General features: G+C 36.9%; 1 protein-coding gene and 1 long non-coding RNA gene across 9 annotated transcripts; one reads left to right on the forward strand and one right to left on the reverse strand.

The window, feature by feature from the left end:
• Positions 1 to 2,038: 2,038 nt before the first annotated feature.
• Positions 2,039 to 6,024, reverse strand: LOC133739585 (uncharacterized). 3 transcript variants are annotated; one of them, XM_062167371.1, is made up of 12 exons: positions 5,614 to 6,024; positions 5,425 to 5,496; positions 4,808 to 4,915; positions 4,603 to 4,719; positions 4,198 to 4,432; positions 3,919 to 4,076; positions 3,478 to 3,830; positions 3,296 to 3,395; positions 3,039 to 3,098; positions 2,822 to 2,905; positions 2,612 to 2,728; positions 2,039 to 2,501 (listed from the first exon to the last, which is right to left on the reverse strand). In XM_062167371.1, the coding sequence occupies exons 2-12, from the start codon at positions 5,473 to 5,475 to the stop codon at positions 2,202 to 2,204; spliced, it is 1,683 nt and encodes a 560-aa protein (XP_062023355.1). In that variant the 5' UTR covers positions 5,476 to 5,496; positions 5,614 to 6,024; the 3' UTR covers positions 2,039 to 2,201. The 3 variants fall into 3 exon arrangements, with proteins under 3 accessions (XP_062023355.1, XP_062023354.1, XP_062023356.1); XM_062167370.1 differs by having other exon boundaries at positions 5,413 to 5,496; XM_062167372.1 differs by lacking the exons at positions 5,425 to 5,496; positions 5,614 to 6,024 and adding an exon at positions 5,025 to 5,346.
• Positions 6,025 to 12,511: 6,487 nt separating this feature from the next.
• On the forward strand, positions 12,512 to 16,705 carry LOC133736727 (uncharacterized). 6 transcript variants are annotated; one of them, XR_009859685.1, is made up of 10 exons: positions 12,519 to 12,600; positions 13,186 to 13,419; positions 13,505 to 13,654; positions 13,740 to 13,942; positions 14,813 to 15,032; positions 15,278 to 15,353; positions 15,453 to 15,521; positions 15,643 to 15,953; positions 16,058 to 16,125; positions 16,200 to 16,705. It is a non-coding gene; the product is annotated as an uncharacterized LOC133736727 (long non-coding RNA). The 6 variants fall into 6 exon arrangements; XR_009859686.1 differs by lacking the exon at positions 12,519 to 12,600 and adding an exon at positions 12,604 to 12,622; XR_009859687.1 differs by having other exon boundaries at positions 12,512 to 13,419; positions 14,798 to 15,032.
• The last annotated feature ends 225 nt before the right edge of the window (positions 16,706 to 16,930 follow it).

Consider the following 16,930-nt stretch of genomic DNA (forward strand, 5'->3'; position numbering starts at 1 on the left):
GCATAGAACTAGCTAGGTTTGAATGATTAATATTACTCTTACAAAGAATCACCCAAATTCACTTAATCATCGTCGCAATCAGATGCCGGGATCACTAGAACAGTGTATGCTTAATAAACATTCTCGTTCTTAACACAATCACTGCTCACTTACCCAAGAATCAAACTAGTGACTTGTCTCCTACGTGTGCTCGCGTCCGTCTTCAGATCTTCGACTTTTGATATTTGTCTTCATAAGGGTTGAAGATGTACTGTCTTTCACGTAAATTTTATTTTTCATCTTCTAGTAAATTGATGCTTTAGTATCCTCACAGAAAGATAGTATGCACTATGCAGTTGCCCAGATCAGCAGCTTGGGGATTTATGTTTTCCTCTAGTTATCTGATTTAACTAAGGGTGATTCTAGTTGGACCTCCAAATTTGCTATTTGGACCTCCCATACTTAGTACACCTCAAATTTACTTTTTAGAATACTTAAAAGGCTAAGTAGACCTCCTTATTTTTACCAAAACACCCTTGAACATAAGATACAACAATATGTTACTCTACTCTTTATCTCTATCTGCAACATGAGAAGAAGAATGAATCAAAATCACATGATATTGTTATCTTATGAGTAGGTCTCTCCTCCATCAAAATTAATAAGAGGTTCTCGATCTTGATATGTTGCTGGAATCCTTTTGATTTTGCTAAAAGAAGGAATTTCAAAGGTTTTGGATTGGAAGATCGAGTAATAACTATATCACAATACTCAATGAATTTAGTTTAAGGAAATTCCAAATTAGATTGTTTTGAATTTATTTTTGTATTAAATGATGGGCCATGTATGAAATTATTGTTTTTTTTAGGTAAATTTTAAAACTATATGTCAATATAAGGAAATTCCGGAAAAATAAAAAATTATTTTCATTGAATGTTATATTTAGGGAGGTAATTTAAGAAGAGTATTTTTTTTTTCAGTTTTCTCTCTTTGTCCTTATTTGTCTTTTCATATGACTTAACAAAATATATTAATAATTGAAAAAAGTTGGAGGTCCAAATATCAAATTTGGAGGTCCAACTAGAATCACTCTTTAACTAAAACAGTAAATATTAAAAATTAAAAAAAAAAAACACCAAGGACACCAATTGTTCAGATACTGGGTCCAAATTTTTGTAGTTTTGGGCCTCAAGTCCTCCCTCCGTGCTAGATTTTGATCTTTCATTTCGACACCAACAAAAATGCTTCAATGAAGTGGGGTGGGGGTGGTCCAGAGATTTATCACGGGTTTTGCAAAACCCAAGTCCTTTTCAGAAACACATAACATGTCTCTGAGCCCTGAAATAAACCCCATCACAAAATCAAACTATGTGTCAGTGCTTCTTTAATTAGTCCTTGCAAAACTGTAGGGTTCTTCATTTTTCCCTCTTGAACTTGGCCTCAGGAAACGTCCTTCTCAGGCCTCGTAGCTTCTAGGCACTAGAGTGACCCCTGCTTGAAAAGGCAGAAAAGTGGTTTGTTCTTTGTTTCGATGTGGCTCATAGAATGGACCATGCTTAGGACCACTCAACTTGTTTCTAACCAAATTTTCTTGAGCATGGGCCAATATTTAGATTCCCTCAGCGGCCTAGCCTGCTACAGATCATAGCCACTGCTCCACAGCCTCCACTTTAATAACCCAAGACAAAATGGGAACTGTTCCTAGCTTCTAATTGATGCAACCCCTTTGGCATTTAGGTTTCTGCATTCTTAATTAACTAGCTGCATTGTTACTTAATCCATTTATTTTCACAGTTCAATTTTTGGAATCAATGATTGTCTAGTTTTGTACTCGAGCCTTGGTTGCAGTTGAATTCGGGTTTGAATCGTCTGATCCGAGCCTCAATTCTACACTTTGGATTGTTGGCAGGATCCTGGTTTGTTTTATTTTACACACATTCTGGCATTCTGCATTCATCTGGTATTGGTCTGCAATTTGTTTGCTTAACAAGTTCACTTCTCATTATACATTAGTCAGAAAACTGAAAACTTCGGACTCAAGAAACCAGAGTAATGTGTATAGCATGTGAAATCCCAAAAATGCATTCATCTCATCATTACTTACAGGTCAAAAGAAGGAGCAGATACAACCACGTATTATACATGTAATATTGATATATTTATATATCTATAGCTCTGTACAAAATGGCAACCCCAACACCCTTAACATCAAGCAATCAGATTCATGTGTGTAGTAGATACCTAAAGCTGAATTCATAGGGCATGATTTGGACAAACTGTGAATGAGGATCAGTTTTGGCTCCTTCAAGAAACTTGATTGCTTCTTTTCCTAGTTCACTAGGTAGCTGAAGGCAGATCCAGTCTAGCAACGATTCTAGATCCTTTGCAAAATCAGGTAGGTACCAATCCAAAAGCTTTGGAATTGCAAACTTATTCGATGAAATCCCCACTGCAGCCTCTAAGTACTCTCTTTTTGCGACTTCTAGTTCATTCTCAACTTGGGATGCAGTGTAAACTCTCACCTACATTTTGCAGAGATCACATAATGTTATTAATGTCAGTGGTCGATGACTCAGTGCAGTCTCAAAAATGATTGAAAAGGTCCATGCAATCACATGCATGTAAAACTTACAGCAGGGGAGGACCAGCTTCCACATGATAGAGCAAATGTTACCAACGGTTCAGATAATTCCAATGCGAAAATGCTTCTTGCTGTCTTCTCATCATTCTTTGCACCCTTGGAGAAGGTCTGGTCAGAAATAATGATGAGAAGATTAAAAAAATAGAAAAAAATATGTGTATATCAGTAGAAGTTCTGAAGGTGGACACCAGTACTACTTACATATTTTGAGTGATACGGCAGTCTCAAAATAAAATGTTCTATAGTTATTGCATCGAGCAAGTGTCCCCCAACATTTATAGTTGCCTAAATGATAAGAAAAACAAGTATATAAATTGCTGACCAGCTATCAATTGTTTGCAATGTGGGTATGTAGAAATTCAATTATAATTATGAATAATAGAACATGTAGGACATTAGGATCTTCGATATTCCATACCTTCTGCATTAGTGTGACAATTATTTCAGGCCTCTCTGGTATTCCGTGTTCTAGGAAAGCCTGTAGCATTGGAGTATAGCACATTAAACAATTTCTTAACAAAAGCAAAGAAAATACAAGCAGAAACAAAAAAGAACTGCAGACTAGATTGCTCATGCCACAAAATAAATTTGAATTTGTTAGATAAGAATCTCTTTTGATGGCTACAACAGTTTCCACATAAAAAAGAATTATGTTTGCAGAGATTCCATACATACATTCATCATACAGGAATTGTAGATATTGATCCAGAATGCAAGCTTCTCTTGATGACTGAGGCTTTTCAAATTTACAGAGGCAAGTTTCCCAAGCAGTAATCTGAGAATTGAGCCAAGAAGGGAAAATTACTATAACTCCTAGAATAATCATCAGATCATGCAAATCTGAATAGAGAACTTACTTCAATCTTCGGAACAGGAACAAAGAGCTAGCTGTTCGATTAGGATTAATAGAACGGGCTTCAACTGAGTATAATTGCTTATACGGACCAATATCTCTCTTTCCAAATTCTGAACAGATACCATAAGGATCCCAAAATTCTGGTCCATTGCTTTCTTGAATTCCTAATGTTGAAAAGGAAGGCTGGTTTTCTGTAGTGCCCTTTGCTGAACTCATTCTCAGGAGAATGCTTGATAAGCACTTCAGAATATTTTCAGATATTCTGTTTGGGTTGTCATCTCCAGATATATTTTTTTCTGGAATACTAGGAAGTCTTACTTCCGCGCTGTCTTGTTCTGTCACTCTAACTTCTAACTGGAGCATAAAGGAAACTATGTTCATCGCACTTGCACACGAATTCGAGTAACTTCATAAAAATTGGTATTTGAAGTATGTTATGTACCTGTAGTTTTGGAGAATCTAAACGCTTTTGTGCTATTTTGATATCAATTGGAGGTCTCTTCACTGGAGTCTTAACCTGAGCATTGCTATGGATCAAGGATTTCTTGTTGTTCTTCATTGAGGGATCACATGATTGATTCTCTTTCCCCTGCTTATCATCTGCATTGGCAATAAATAACATCAAAATTTTCAAGTCCTGCTTTCACTTTTAAAAAAGATGAACACTAGAAAAGTGGACTGATTTACAGCTAACCAGAAGGATCAAACTCCTGTAGCTTACCAGAAGAGGGTGGCAAATGCTTCACCGCTGTATCAGTGACCACTCTTCGACCTTGAAATTTAGGATTCTTTTTAGGGTGTGAATCACATAATTCAGCTGAGGTTTCTAAGCTCCTCTTGGAAGTTGATATGTTGACAGCTTCCTGATATAGGTTCTTCCTAACATGCACTACTTGCTCTTCAAGCCGAACAACTTCCTCTTCCAAAACAGCAACCTCAGCAAGAAGCTCTAATGTCTACAAATTCGAAATTGTTATTTAATGGATCGACTCAAATACTCCTTGAAGTTCATTAGTTTTAATTACTTTTTCACTATGATTTTCAACATTGGTGCAAAATGAAAAAAAAAAAAAATGTAGCAAGGATACAATGAAAGAGGAATCTAGAAGAGCAGTGAAATACTTACATAAGGAGGCAGATAAGGCGGTAGACGAGGTAGAGCTCCCAGGGGTCTATTAAATGCCCTCTGCAAAGCTCTGTGCACATTCTCTTCATGTCTAAGCTTCTTCTTCAGCTTATCAACCTAAAAAATTACAATGTTGAAGAACTCAATAATCACATAGAAAAAGTATCTGCGATTACAAAACTTGAAAACGAGAAGAATTCCATACATCTTGTTGTAAAGCCAATTTTCTCTCTCTTCTTGAAGCTCTTCCAAGGCTTATTGCCTTTGAGGTATTCCTTTCTTTACTCCCTAGCATTTCTTCTACCTTGATATCCTTCAATAAAAGCAGAGGAACAGAACTAGCAATAAGAAACAGAAAGAAGTAATAGGAAAAACTCAAATAAATGAACAATCCATAATGAAACTTAATCAAAGAAGCTAACTTCTCTATAGTCTTGCGTAGAAAACCAGTCTCACAATCAGGAGGGTCAGAGAAGAATTGGGAAAGACAGCAATCAGCTTTCCTCAGAAAACTTTGTGAGACAGGGGATAGATAGAGGTAATTAAAATTGAGAAAAAATGATGAAGATAAAGGAATCACTGAGTGTGAAGTAGAAGACCCATAACGGAATTCTATCCAAAGATGTCAACTTTATAAGAATTCTAGGAGACTTGAACACCACCTGGAGGCTCCTCATCGAAGTTCAAAGCCATAATTTGTGGTGAAAAAAACAGTTAAAGCAAAGTTCAAATCAAAACAATTCAGGCTCCTCCAAAAGTGTAGAACCGTTTTCCAAAAACTAAGTATTAAAAACTTGGAAAGCAGATTACTTTTTCATTCACCTTGGTTGGAGCTTTCATGGACTGCAGCTTTGTCCTGACTCTTGTATCCATTTTCCAGGCTTCTATTAATCTCTGCAAGGCAGTGATCAAACAAATTCAATAACTTCATCACTGTCAAGTAGTCAGCAAATTCAATTGAGACGCAGCGTGGAATTGCCATAAATAGAGATCAGAAACTCAGAATCAGACCCTTTACAGAGGAAAAGCTCATTCCTTGAGAGAAAACTTCAATGCCACCAAACAGTAATCACTCTCCAATCCATGGCTTCCTCGTTCATGGTGAAGTTAAATGTATTAAAGCATCAAACCCAGCTCGGGATTTGAGCTGGATTGCCTTGGAACAATAAAACCTTTGAGAAATGCATGTCCTACCTAAATTTACAATAGCATAAACATTCAAATAGATTTAATGGTGTCTGCAAAAATATGTTCGAAGCTTCACCACACCATCGTTTAGAAGAGGCAGAGAGGTGGCATATGGCTTATAATATCAGTGAAAGGTTAAAAGCTAAAAGCAGGGAGCACACGCACTGTGGTGTAATTTGCTTCTCTGCGTCATCATCAACCAACGTGCACCTCTGTCTTTTAAGCCCTCTACTCTCTACATCAGTACATATGCTCATATAGCACCACCGACTTAGCTGCTTTTCCGAGAATGCCCCTGGTTTCATGGAATATCAGAATTGAATGAAAAAAGAATTGGGGAGGAGACATAAATTGCATTACCGAAGAAATATTGAAGGGTTTCTAACTTTGTATTTATGTCCATATTCTAACAAAGATGGTGATGATGTTGACTGAGGAAAGATTTGAGATTTATTTCTAGCTAGCTGGTTCAGAAAAAACTACTTGCATGGATGTCCAAGTGACAAGTATGAGGTGGATGCATTAAATATGGTTGTGGGGGGTGTTTGTTTATTTCGATTTTAGAAGGCAAAGGCTGCCTAAATCACATGTTTGCCAACTAAGTTAAATGGGTTTTGGATATGAAAAAGGATATTAAATTTGGACATTTGTAGACTCTGAAATTTATAAATCCATTGGTTCATTTTTATTACATGTATGTTATCGATTCAACCTTCATGCTTAGTTAATAGCTCAATGTTTTGTTTAGTTATAAATAAATTACAGATGTCTTCCATGGTTGGGTTTCAAATTCCTTAAAAAAAAAAAAAAAAAAAATTACAGATATGAAATGATCTGTTTTATTTTAAAGTCAAATAGTACCTTTTTTTCCTTCTTTACGCAATAAAATTACAAAATGTCGGTAAAAATTTAGAGTATATCTCAAACAACTTTTATCCTTTCTGTAGTACCGCAAAGTAGCATCCTTGTAATTATAGGGAAGAAAAAACTATGAGAAACCCTACTCTCTCCCAAGCGGCGCTCCTCTTTGCGCTCACCCTAACGCAACTTGTTTGCGGCGGCGACAAATACAGCGGCTCCGGCTGCATCGAACCACCAAGAAGTCTCTCTCTAGTCCTTCCAGAGGTGAATGGCCCCCTCTACCTCAAGGATGAACCTCCTTACTCCTCCCAATCTTTTAATCGAATTGGTGTCGGTGGAGCTCTCTCTCTTGAAACCGTAAGCAACATCCCTTCACAGACTCCTTCGATCCTGGCAGGCATTTGCGTTGTCAAGGCTGGCGGGTTGGGTATGGTCTAATGTTGGTGTCTTGGTACACAGCACGGGGAGTCGAGTTCATCCCCCCATCTGGGGATGTCAACTGTGATGGCGGTGAATGGGATCCTAATCAATTTAATTGGATCGAAGATTTAGTACAGCAAGGCCGTCAGACTGGCTGGTTGGCGCCGATTTGGTTGGGGCTCACTTTGGTGATCGAAGCGGCGCTGGGCTGTCGCTTGGACTTGGATTCCATTCAAAGCTGGTGGCGAAGCACAGAGAACAATATAGATTTTTAGAGGAAGACGACTCGCGGTCATCTAAGCTTGGGCTGGCTTCTGTTGACGACGGAGAAGCGAGTGACTATAGTCCGCTGGCTATGGTGGAACATATGGGCGGTGATTCGAGGCAGTGACACCAAGGACCCGCGGTGGCTCTGGATGTCCAGATTAGTCTGGGTGGCTGTGCAGGTGGGTTGTCTTTGGACCCGAGATCGAACCCGGTTCTGGGTGGTGTCGATGGCAGAAGTTCTCTCCTCGTGGTGGATGTCTGATCGGCCAAAGTTGATGGCGGCGCTGTCGTCATGGTGGTCTCCAGCAGAGAAGTTACTTTTGGGCCTTAAGCCTGTTGGGCCTCCATCTGGGTTGGGTGCCCTAGTCAGTGTTGGACTTTTGTTGGGGTCCAGACTCTCTAGTGGGGCTTTTAGCCATGAGGGGTTGCTGTTTCAGCCTGGAGCCTGGAAGATAGATTCTGGGCCTGACCTTTTTGGGTCTAGAATGAATGGTGGGTTTTTATACCCACCCTCTAGTTAGTTTTCTTTTAAACTGGCCTATTACTATGCGTACTATTTCATAGTTAATAGGCTCGCTTTGAATAAGTGAGTATGAAATGTCGAATGAATGGTCTTACCCTATGTATCAACGTGGTGTCTACTGCATCACAACTTCTTGTCTATCTTTACATGGTAGCGGAAGGATATGTAATGGTCATTCTGGCCTTACCGTATTAATGAAATCTATATGATTATTTGTCAAAAAAAAAAAAAAAAGGTAGCATCCTTGTGCAATAATAGGACAATTTTAATCTATTTTTTACACATAAATGTTGAAGGTTAAATGAAGAATTTAGATTGTGATAGAAGTTGATTTTAACATGTTAACATGAATATTGGATCAATGGGTGCTGTGGGAAAGCTAGCTAGCTGTCATAAATTCATAATGATATGATGGGTTGGATAGAAGTTACAAACTTACAAACACACATGATAATATGCACATTAGGGAAAATGACATATTCTCACTCAAAATAGCATAACTAATTCACAGAAAATGTCAAAATGGTCAACATGAAAATTAAAATAAATGGTCCATCCAACACAAATTAAAGAGAAAAATAAGACAAGGAGATATGGACACGGCACCCACAACCACGTGAGAATGACTTCCAAGCACAACATGGCATGAGGATGAGACCTATTTTCATGCTTAATTAATTAGATTAGTTGTTAATTATCAACTAATTATGTAGTTGTTGATTGGGAACTTGTGAAGTGACCTTACTACTTTGCCCCTTATGAAGGCAACTAATGTGCTTTGCCAGAGCTGGAAGTAATCAAGTATTGAGGGCAGTTTCGTTCTTTTATTATGAGACATCAGGTAGCTGTTCCTGCACATTGAAATTATTAGGGTTTATTACTAGATTGTGACTACTTTAGTTACTATCTGAAATTTCTGACTGCAAATATTTTGTTTAGGGGAAACCTTTCCTTTTTAGCTGAAAGTTGGTATGGATTGGAATGTAGATTTGATACTAACCAACCTTCCTGCTACCAAAATTATCAAGTACTTGAGATATTTCAAGATTCTTTTCTTGTAAACCAAACACATCCAAGAAAAGTTCTTCCATTTTCTTCTCTTCAAAATATTTTGTACCTTTCATGACAACCAATCATAATCTACACTTCTACAGTCGTAGAAACTAGAATACATATATACCATATGCTCTTTGTGTGCATGAAAATAGAAATGAAATCAGACATTAATTTACTGCAATATAAATTGTGACATGAATTTCAACAACACTAACCACATATCAAAACATCCTATTGTTTATTTATACTAAATTTAATCATATATGAGTGAGATGATACATCACATCAATTATATACTGTATATTGAATATCTCATAATAATTATTAGAAAAATAATGTATAAATTATGTCTAATAAAAATGCATTTCATTAATTTGCGTTAAACAGTCTTTATCATGCCATCGAATATTGTCAAGATGTCTCAATAATTGAACCATATATCTTGATCAACATGTTTGCAGTGTGATGCAACTATATGTGCTAAAGTCAAAAACTTGCATTTTTGGTTGATGATGTTGAGCCATACATTGTAAATAGCTGAAAATGATCAAATTGATTGATTACGTACAATTATTAGCTAGGATGTGTAGAAATAGTTTTGCTCCTCGATCATATTCTAATTAATTACATGCACGTTAATCCAATTTTATATATTAATTTTTGGGTTTGACCAACCATAAACAAAATGAGAAATTGCGCATGGAGGGAAATATGACAACTAATTAATTGCTGGGGCATTAGATTCTTGCCCGCTAGTAAGTGGCCAAAATTTAGAATCGTAGGGTGGATCAGACACACGGAAACATATCAAACAGTTGCTTAATATATACCCTAAGTTTATGTCTCAACCGACCGTTCTCTCTGGCATAAGAAGTTTCAATCTTGCAATTCAAAAAAAAAAAAAAAAGAAGTTTCAATCTTGAAGATCTAATTCACCAAGTAAAAAATGATTATTGCTATTTTATAATGGACATGATGCATTAGCCTAATTTGTTAGAGTGAGTGAAAAGGGCAAAGTCATTTTCAGCAAACATATGCCAAAATAGTTCATAACCTCATATATATTGATATTGATGGTGGTGGTGGTGGTGGTGGCCCTATGAAATGAGACCCCTTATTATATAACCCACGAGTCAGTTCTTGCAATTCTCAAAAAAAAAAAAAAAAAGAGAGTCAGTTCTTGCAAAATGCAAAGTAAAAAGCTGATCTACTCAGCCATGTCTAATCTATAAAGTGCTCATTTTATAGAAGGACTTTGAAATTAAGCTTTTCAGTGTGGGGACTTTGATCATGATGATCTGAAGTTGAGGGTCATCATACCACTAGAATCATTTCATTTTAGGCTTGTGGATCCAGATCTCTGCAATCTTCCTTTTCATCTTGTTTACTAGTTCAATTACTGTTCCTTTTCTTTTAGGTCGGAATAAAGATTAATCCCTGTATTTACCATGCAATTATATATATTAGTTCTACTATTTATGGTTAACCTTTCATTATTGAAACTAACGATGTCTATCAGAGCATTTTGTGTTTCGAAATTTACTATCTCTCGACAATTTTACACTAAGATGGTACCCTGTAACATGGCTAGAGAATGATTGCTACAAATTAGAGCTTTACGGCGTCGCAAAATAAGAGACGGCGCTTAGTTTCATCTTAAAATAATATATATCTTTAAATTGCGATATTCGCTTGTGAGATATATTCTTTAATTTTTTTATTTTTTATTTTTATCAAATTTATGAAATCAATTGATCTATCTATATATAAACTATTGTTCTAGGGGGAGGATACCCAGCGAACGGGAATTTAAGGGAAGAGCAGCAAACCATTATTGAGGAAATGATGGTTGAGGAAATCTAGTGAATACATGGCATGCATTTAGTTATGGAATGTTGGTCCAAAGGTGGTGTAGGCTTGAGTGATATACTTAGGGTCCTACAGTCCTACCATCTTAAATTTAAGATAATCGATGACTACTCTATGCATGGGTTTCAGGATGCATGTCCTTAATTATAATTAATAATATGGTGCAGGTCTGGCCAAATAGAACGGGAGATGTTGAAGCTATTCTTTGTTGCAGTACTTTTGATGAAAGAGATGAAAAAGAAGCTACTACGTACGTCGATGCTTAAAAGTCTCTCTTTTTGGTCCACCATAGCGAAGCTAGCTAGCTAGCTATACTTTGGCTTGGGGCTGGCCGGCTGGGGCTACGTACATCTCCATCCTTGTTTTTCATTTAAGGTCAATTGATGTTTGGCTGTCATCCCTTTAAGAGCAACTTCACCCGTTGGGTCACCAGGTCACTCACTATTCACTATTTTTTAGTGTTAATTTTACCATCTGGGTCACGGCCACAGTGTATTTCGTGCTCTGGGTCACTCGGAGTCACTTTTTGGGTCACCATCGTGACCTACAAAGTGACCTGGTGACCCAGGTCACCATGAAAACTGTGCCCGTGACCTAGAGGGTAGAAATTAACACTAAAAAACAGTAAATAGTAGGTGACCTGTTGACCCAACGGGTGAACTTGCTCTAAGGGTCCACTGTCTATAGCTCAAAAAGAGCCGAAATGACACCAACAAATCTCCATTATTGATTTGCAAAGCTTCAGGATTTAACATTTTAACAGCAGCTTGTGCTTTTAGTTTCTGTGTACCAAAAGGAAACTCGTAGTACAATTAAATAAAGTGAGAGATTCACTACTGGGGAAAACATATCCCCATGTCCGCTACTGTTCATAGATCTATATGTCTCGCGGCACAAAAGCTTTGCCAGCTAGCTATATTCACCCACCATATTGGCACTCCTTGTTTTTGCATTGACGTACTGGTTGGACTTTGCATGTCTTCCAATGACTGAACAGAGCATGGTATATACTACTAGTAGTGGTGGATTACAGATGAGGAAGGGTCCAAAATTTCAGAGCGAGAGAGAGAGAGAGAGAAGTAATGAGACAAAGCTGCATGTAAAACAGTGAGAAAGATTGATAGGCTAGGTCATGGACCAGTCAGTTTCATCAGCCAACTCTTGTATGTTTTTCTTTTTTGGTTTTGGCGTACAGCTCTTCAGGAAATGGTTCTTGGCTTCTTGCCTTGCTTCTACTGGATAGCAACATTTTTTCTCTTGGCATTTAACTTGCGTCGATCTAACTTGCGTCGGTTCACATCAATTGGTTTCAACGCTTAGTAATCAAGTTATTATCATTGTCCAACAAGAGCAAGGAGTGCAATGATTTGCATTCACATTTCACCATTTGAGAGATATTATACATATATCTACATATATCTAAAGCTGAGTTAACTGTTTTCAATTGTTCACTCGGAAGGAGAAATGGCGCTTCTGCCCTTGATTTTCTCTTCTAATTGGAAGTTTGTCTTCGTGTCTCATACTATGTTGGGTGGGCATATCTGTCTTTCGGCAATGGAAGGGGACGAAAGGACCTTTTTGTCCTGCCTTTTCTTCTGCAATTTCAGGTTGTTCTTGGTGTTTGGCACGACGTCGGCTGGGCATATGTGTCTTTGCGGAGTTGAAGACGTTGTGGGGCTTAGAAAGACAAAATATATATATTAACAACAAAGCTGATCTGTACTCTTCGGGAAGCCTCCATCCAAATCAAGGTTCACTGTTAACTGACCTCAAAGTTGGTGATCAAGATCAAGAACAAGAACAGTGACAAAAGGGTTCTTGACAGACCTTTTTAGAGTTAGAGTTTATATTCACAGTTGTGATTTGCTGTCAGTGAATTTTAAGTTCAAATATTAGAAATTTAGAGTATCTATCTTATTTATTTTGATTGTGAGTATCTGTGATGTGGCTGGATATTAGAATATTAGGATTTTCTGTGCATATTATGTAGGATTTGGTTGGAGTGGATTTGATGTGCTGTTGTACCCTGGTTTGTCCTGATGGGAATCAAATCTGCTTCAGATTCCACAAGCCAAACGAAAATTACAGTATTTTGATTGTTATATTGTGTCAATGAAAAACTTTTCAGTAAAGTCAATACATGAATATAGGTGTTATATTGTGTGAACTACATTTTGATTGTTATCAACTAAGATCTCTATCATTAACTCATCCTTTTACCATACCATACTTAGTTCTGTTGAAACTAAGCTAAAAGGTAGATACTCGGGTAATATCTAAGCTAAAAGGTAGGCATAGTATCTGATTGCTTTACAAAGTTTTTTCTTCCATTAGTGATGCCATGTTTGGTTTTCTTATGTATAAAATTCTGATGGACGTCTAATCTCTGTACATCACAGGCTATTTCATGTGGGACAAATAAAGAAGGGGATTCATACTTGGTAGAATGGAATGAAAGCGAAGGAGCTGTAAAGCGTACCTATCATGGTCTTGGGAAGTGGACTGTTGGGGTTGTGCAGTTTGATACCGCCAAGAATTGATTCTTGGCTACTGGCAACGAGTTCATGGTTAAATTCTGGGACATGGACAATGTTAACCTTTTGACAAGTACAGATGCAGATGGTGGACTGCTGGTAGGCATTACATCATGTTTATTTATTTATTTTTTTAATGAAATCATTCTTTCCAACTAATCATCATGGTCTTAAAATTCTGCAGGCTTCTCCTCCTATTAGATTTAACAAAGAAGAAATATTGTTAGCTGTCTCAACAAATGACAATGGTATTAAAATTCTAGCAAATTCAGATGGAATTAGGTTACTGAGAACAGTGGATGCTTCTAGAGCTGCTTATGTGGCTGTTGTGAAGGTAAAGTTTCATTTTGGCATATCTTCAGATTCGTTAGCTTTCTTTGGTGATATTCACAATGTGTGTCTGCTTCATTAATATGCAGGTCTCAGCAGTAGGAACATTTGGATTATCTAACATTACTGTTGGAACAGGCATTGGAGATCGAGCAGCTCCAATGCCAGGCATGGTTGGACTGGTGAGTGTCCATGATTATCTCTCATGGGTGACTCAAATCCCAGAAGAAATCCATATAAATCAATGCTAACGTAGCTACACATGTTGCTGTCATGAATTTGTTATGTGATGGTAAGTCCTCAGAAAGCATGCTCCTATTCAGTTCCGCATGCCATAATAAGCACACTTGATCTTTCTAATATCTTAAACAGTCCTGTAGTACAATTGCTTTCTGATGTTTCAGATTGTATAGTGCATGTTATTTCTGTTTCATAATTGTTAGTTTATTACATGGAATAAGAACCTGTGGGTTGTTTAGCATTATTACTGAAAGGCATTTCCAAATCAGAACACTGCTGATGAACAACTTATGGTGAAGGAATATTAAGCCTATATATATGTCAAAAGGTGAAAAGAAAAAAAAAAAAAAAAAGCTCAGAATGAAGTTCAATAGATTCTAAAAGTTAGATCAAGCAAATACACTTTTTGGTTTAGATAGCAATGTAGCCTATAAACCAATGAAGTTCTATAGCATTCAAAAGGTAGTCTCGATATTAAAGTTTGGATCTTTTAAGTGTATGGTTTCTGGGTTTTATGGGGTTTTTAGATTTTGAATTGAAATGGCCGGAATGGGTAGGAAAGTTTAGAACTTTGGGGTTACCTTCTGCTTTCTAGGTTTTTTAGGTTTCAAATGGAAAAGGGTAGTCTAAACTCTGCATGCGGTCCCAGCGCGGCCTCACCCTCCCTGTCATAGTGTCATATTCCGATGAGCCATTAAAAAGTACTCGGGTCTTCTTCACTCACTCAGCCACTTCTAATTTTCTGTATCTGCATGCTTCAATTATGACATTCAATTGATGATTTCGGATTTTAGATCAATGGCATCCTTTCGCTACAAAATGTTGAATCAACTAGCATAAAGCACAACAGAAGAGCATGTGACCGCTGCAAGAACAGAACATATTGAAGTTTTTAACATACTTACAGAACCAGTATTTGCAGGAAATATAAGGAAAAAGAGCAACGACAGCAGAAGAAACACATGCATTATGGAAAAGGAAACCACTATATTGAAGGCTGAAGAGCTCAATAAGAAGCATCAACAAGTTGATCATATTTAATTGATACATTAGATCCCTGGCAGCAGACAAGTTCTTGAACTTTTGAAAGCTACTTCAGACCCATCTGCCAACGTTCTCGACATCGTGCTTTACTTTTCAAGGTTAGATGTTGGTTATCATAAGTGATAGTGTCTTCAGGCGGTACTTTTCTGTTATGCTTGATGTCTTTTGGTTGTCCCATATACTGAAATCTTAGGCCATTTTGATATGTGCTACCATGAGTTAGGGATAAAACCTTGAACTTAAGTACATAACAGTTTTTAGACACAATTTTTTTCGTATGCAGCAAAAGAAATAACTAAGAAATTGAAATTCTTACTTTTTCAAGAAATTTCTATTTCAGCAGATATTAAGTTTATAGGCGTAACGGAGAGATTAGGGGTATTTCAGCAGAGATAAAATCGCACCACCAGCGGGAAGAGGTAATTGATAATTATTCTCTGAGATTATGAGTTCTCTTTGGTTCAAGCATCGAAATGTCAAGAGTAAGTTCAAGAATGTAACTTTTTTGATAATTTCAGGAGGACAAAGTACTAGATGAAGAAATTGAAGAGGATGAGATGTTCTGGAATCAAGAAGCTCTTAAAGAGGTAATATTTTTTTGTTTTGTTTTTTTTTCTCTTCTCTTTCTTTTTTCAAAGTTTTGTTTACTGTAATTTGTACTACTGTACACTGTTTGTAATTTACGTTCATGAATGGATATTGTGGTAGGAGGAAGAAGATGATAACTATGAAGTGGAGCTGAAGTTGCTGATGTGTTCTCAAATTGTTTACTTTAATTTCAAGTTTTCTAGCATTTTAGAGGAAATGTGTGAGTTTAAATTACCTCTATTTGTTTGTGCAATTAATTGGGAACTAAGCTGTGATTATTTTGAGTTGACGTCGACAGATCTTTGTATTTCCTTTGATTATGTATTTTACAAACTTAATAATTAATACCTGAAGTCACCAACTGGTGTTTAAGAAATGATGCTGATTTTGGGGTTTTACTAATTTTGAATCAATTTGGCACCTTACAAATGGTGAGCAATGTTCAATTAGCATTTTAATTAGTACTTGGAAATTGGAAGTACGGAATATCTATAGATTGTGTTAATATTAACTATAGTTGGCTTAATACTATCAGTTCCTAAGCTGGATTGAGCAATGCTGTGATTTGGTGTTGAAGCATCTTTCAGTCATGCAGAAACAAAGGTATGTTGCTACTCTCTTAATACAGTATTTGTCTGTCTCTCTAAATGTACTTATACATATTATGACTTTTCCAGATGCTGATGAAAAAAGTTGATCCATTGATGAGAGCCATGGAGCGGAGTCTATGAAAATAAAGAGAAAAGCCGTAGCTAAAGATAAAGAAGCTGCAGCAGCCAAGGTGAATGCTAACAAAAAGAACAGAATTATAAACTCATCTAAGAGGTTGTAATTAGTTTTCAACAGCCTCAATACCATTCTTTCCTTTTGTTTTCAGTTCAATTTCAACAGTGCTTTGAACCAAGCCTGCATTATATATTAGTAACCTTCAGTGATTTTTTTAGAATAGCGAGCTTTGTCTTTCTTTATTTCTCACTTCCATACAAAATGAGGTCACTTTCAGATTTTCAATTACGTTTTTCATGGTTGTGATTTGTTAGCAACAAATTCCGCGGCAAAGCGCTTTGTCTTTCTTTATCTCACTTCTATCAAGAATGAAGTCACTTTCAGATTTTCAATTATGTTTTTCATGATTGTGATTTGTTAACAACAACAAATTCCGCGGCAAGGCGCGGGTGCTGTTGCTAGTGAAAGTCTAAAACAAGGTCCGGCCTGGTTAAACTTCGGAGCAGGCTAATTGGGCTACAATGTATGGGTCGGCCACTTCTTCAGTCGACCTTTTTGAGTCCGAAGTTGTTTTCCTTTCTTTTCTAGAGCGGTTGAAACGCTAGTGATGGCATGGAGACATAAATTGAAACCTACTTTTATCAAAAGCTCCCTCCTCGTTTAGCTTCATAGAAGTATAAAT

The sequence above is a fragment of the Rosa rugosa genome, chromosome 3, assembly GCF_958449725.1.
Source record: "Rosa rugosa chromosome 3, drRosRugo1.1, whole genome shotgun sequence".
In the NCBI taxonomy this organism is placed as follows: domain Eukaryota; kingdom Viridiplantae; phylum Streptophyta; class Magnoliopsida; order Rosales; family Rosaceae; genus Rosa; species Rosa rugosa.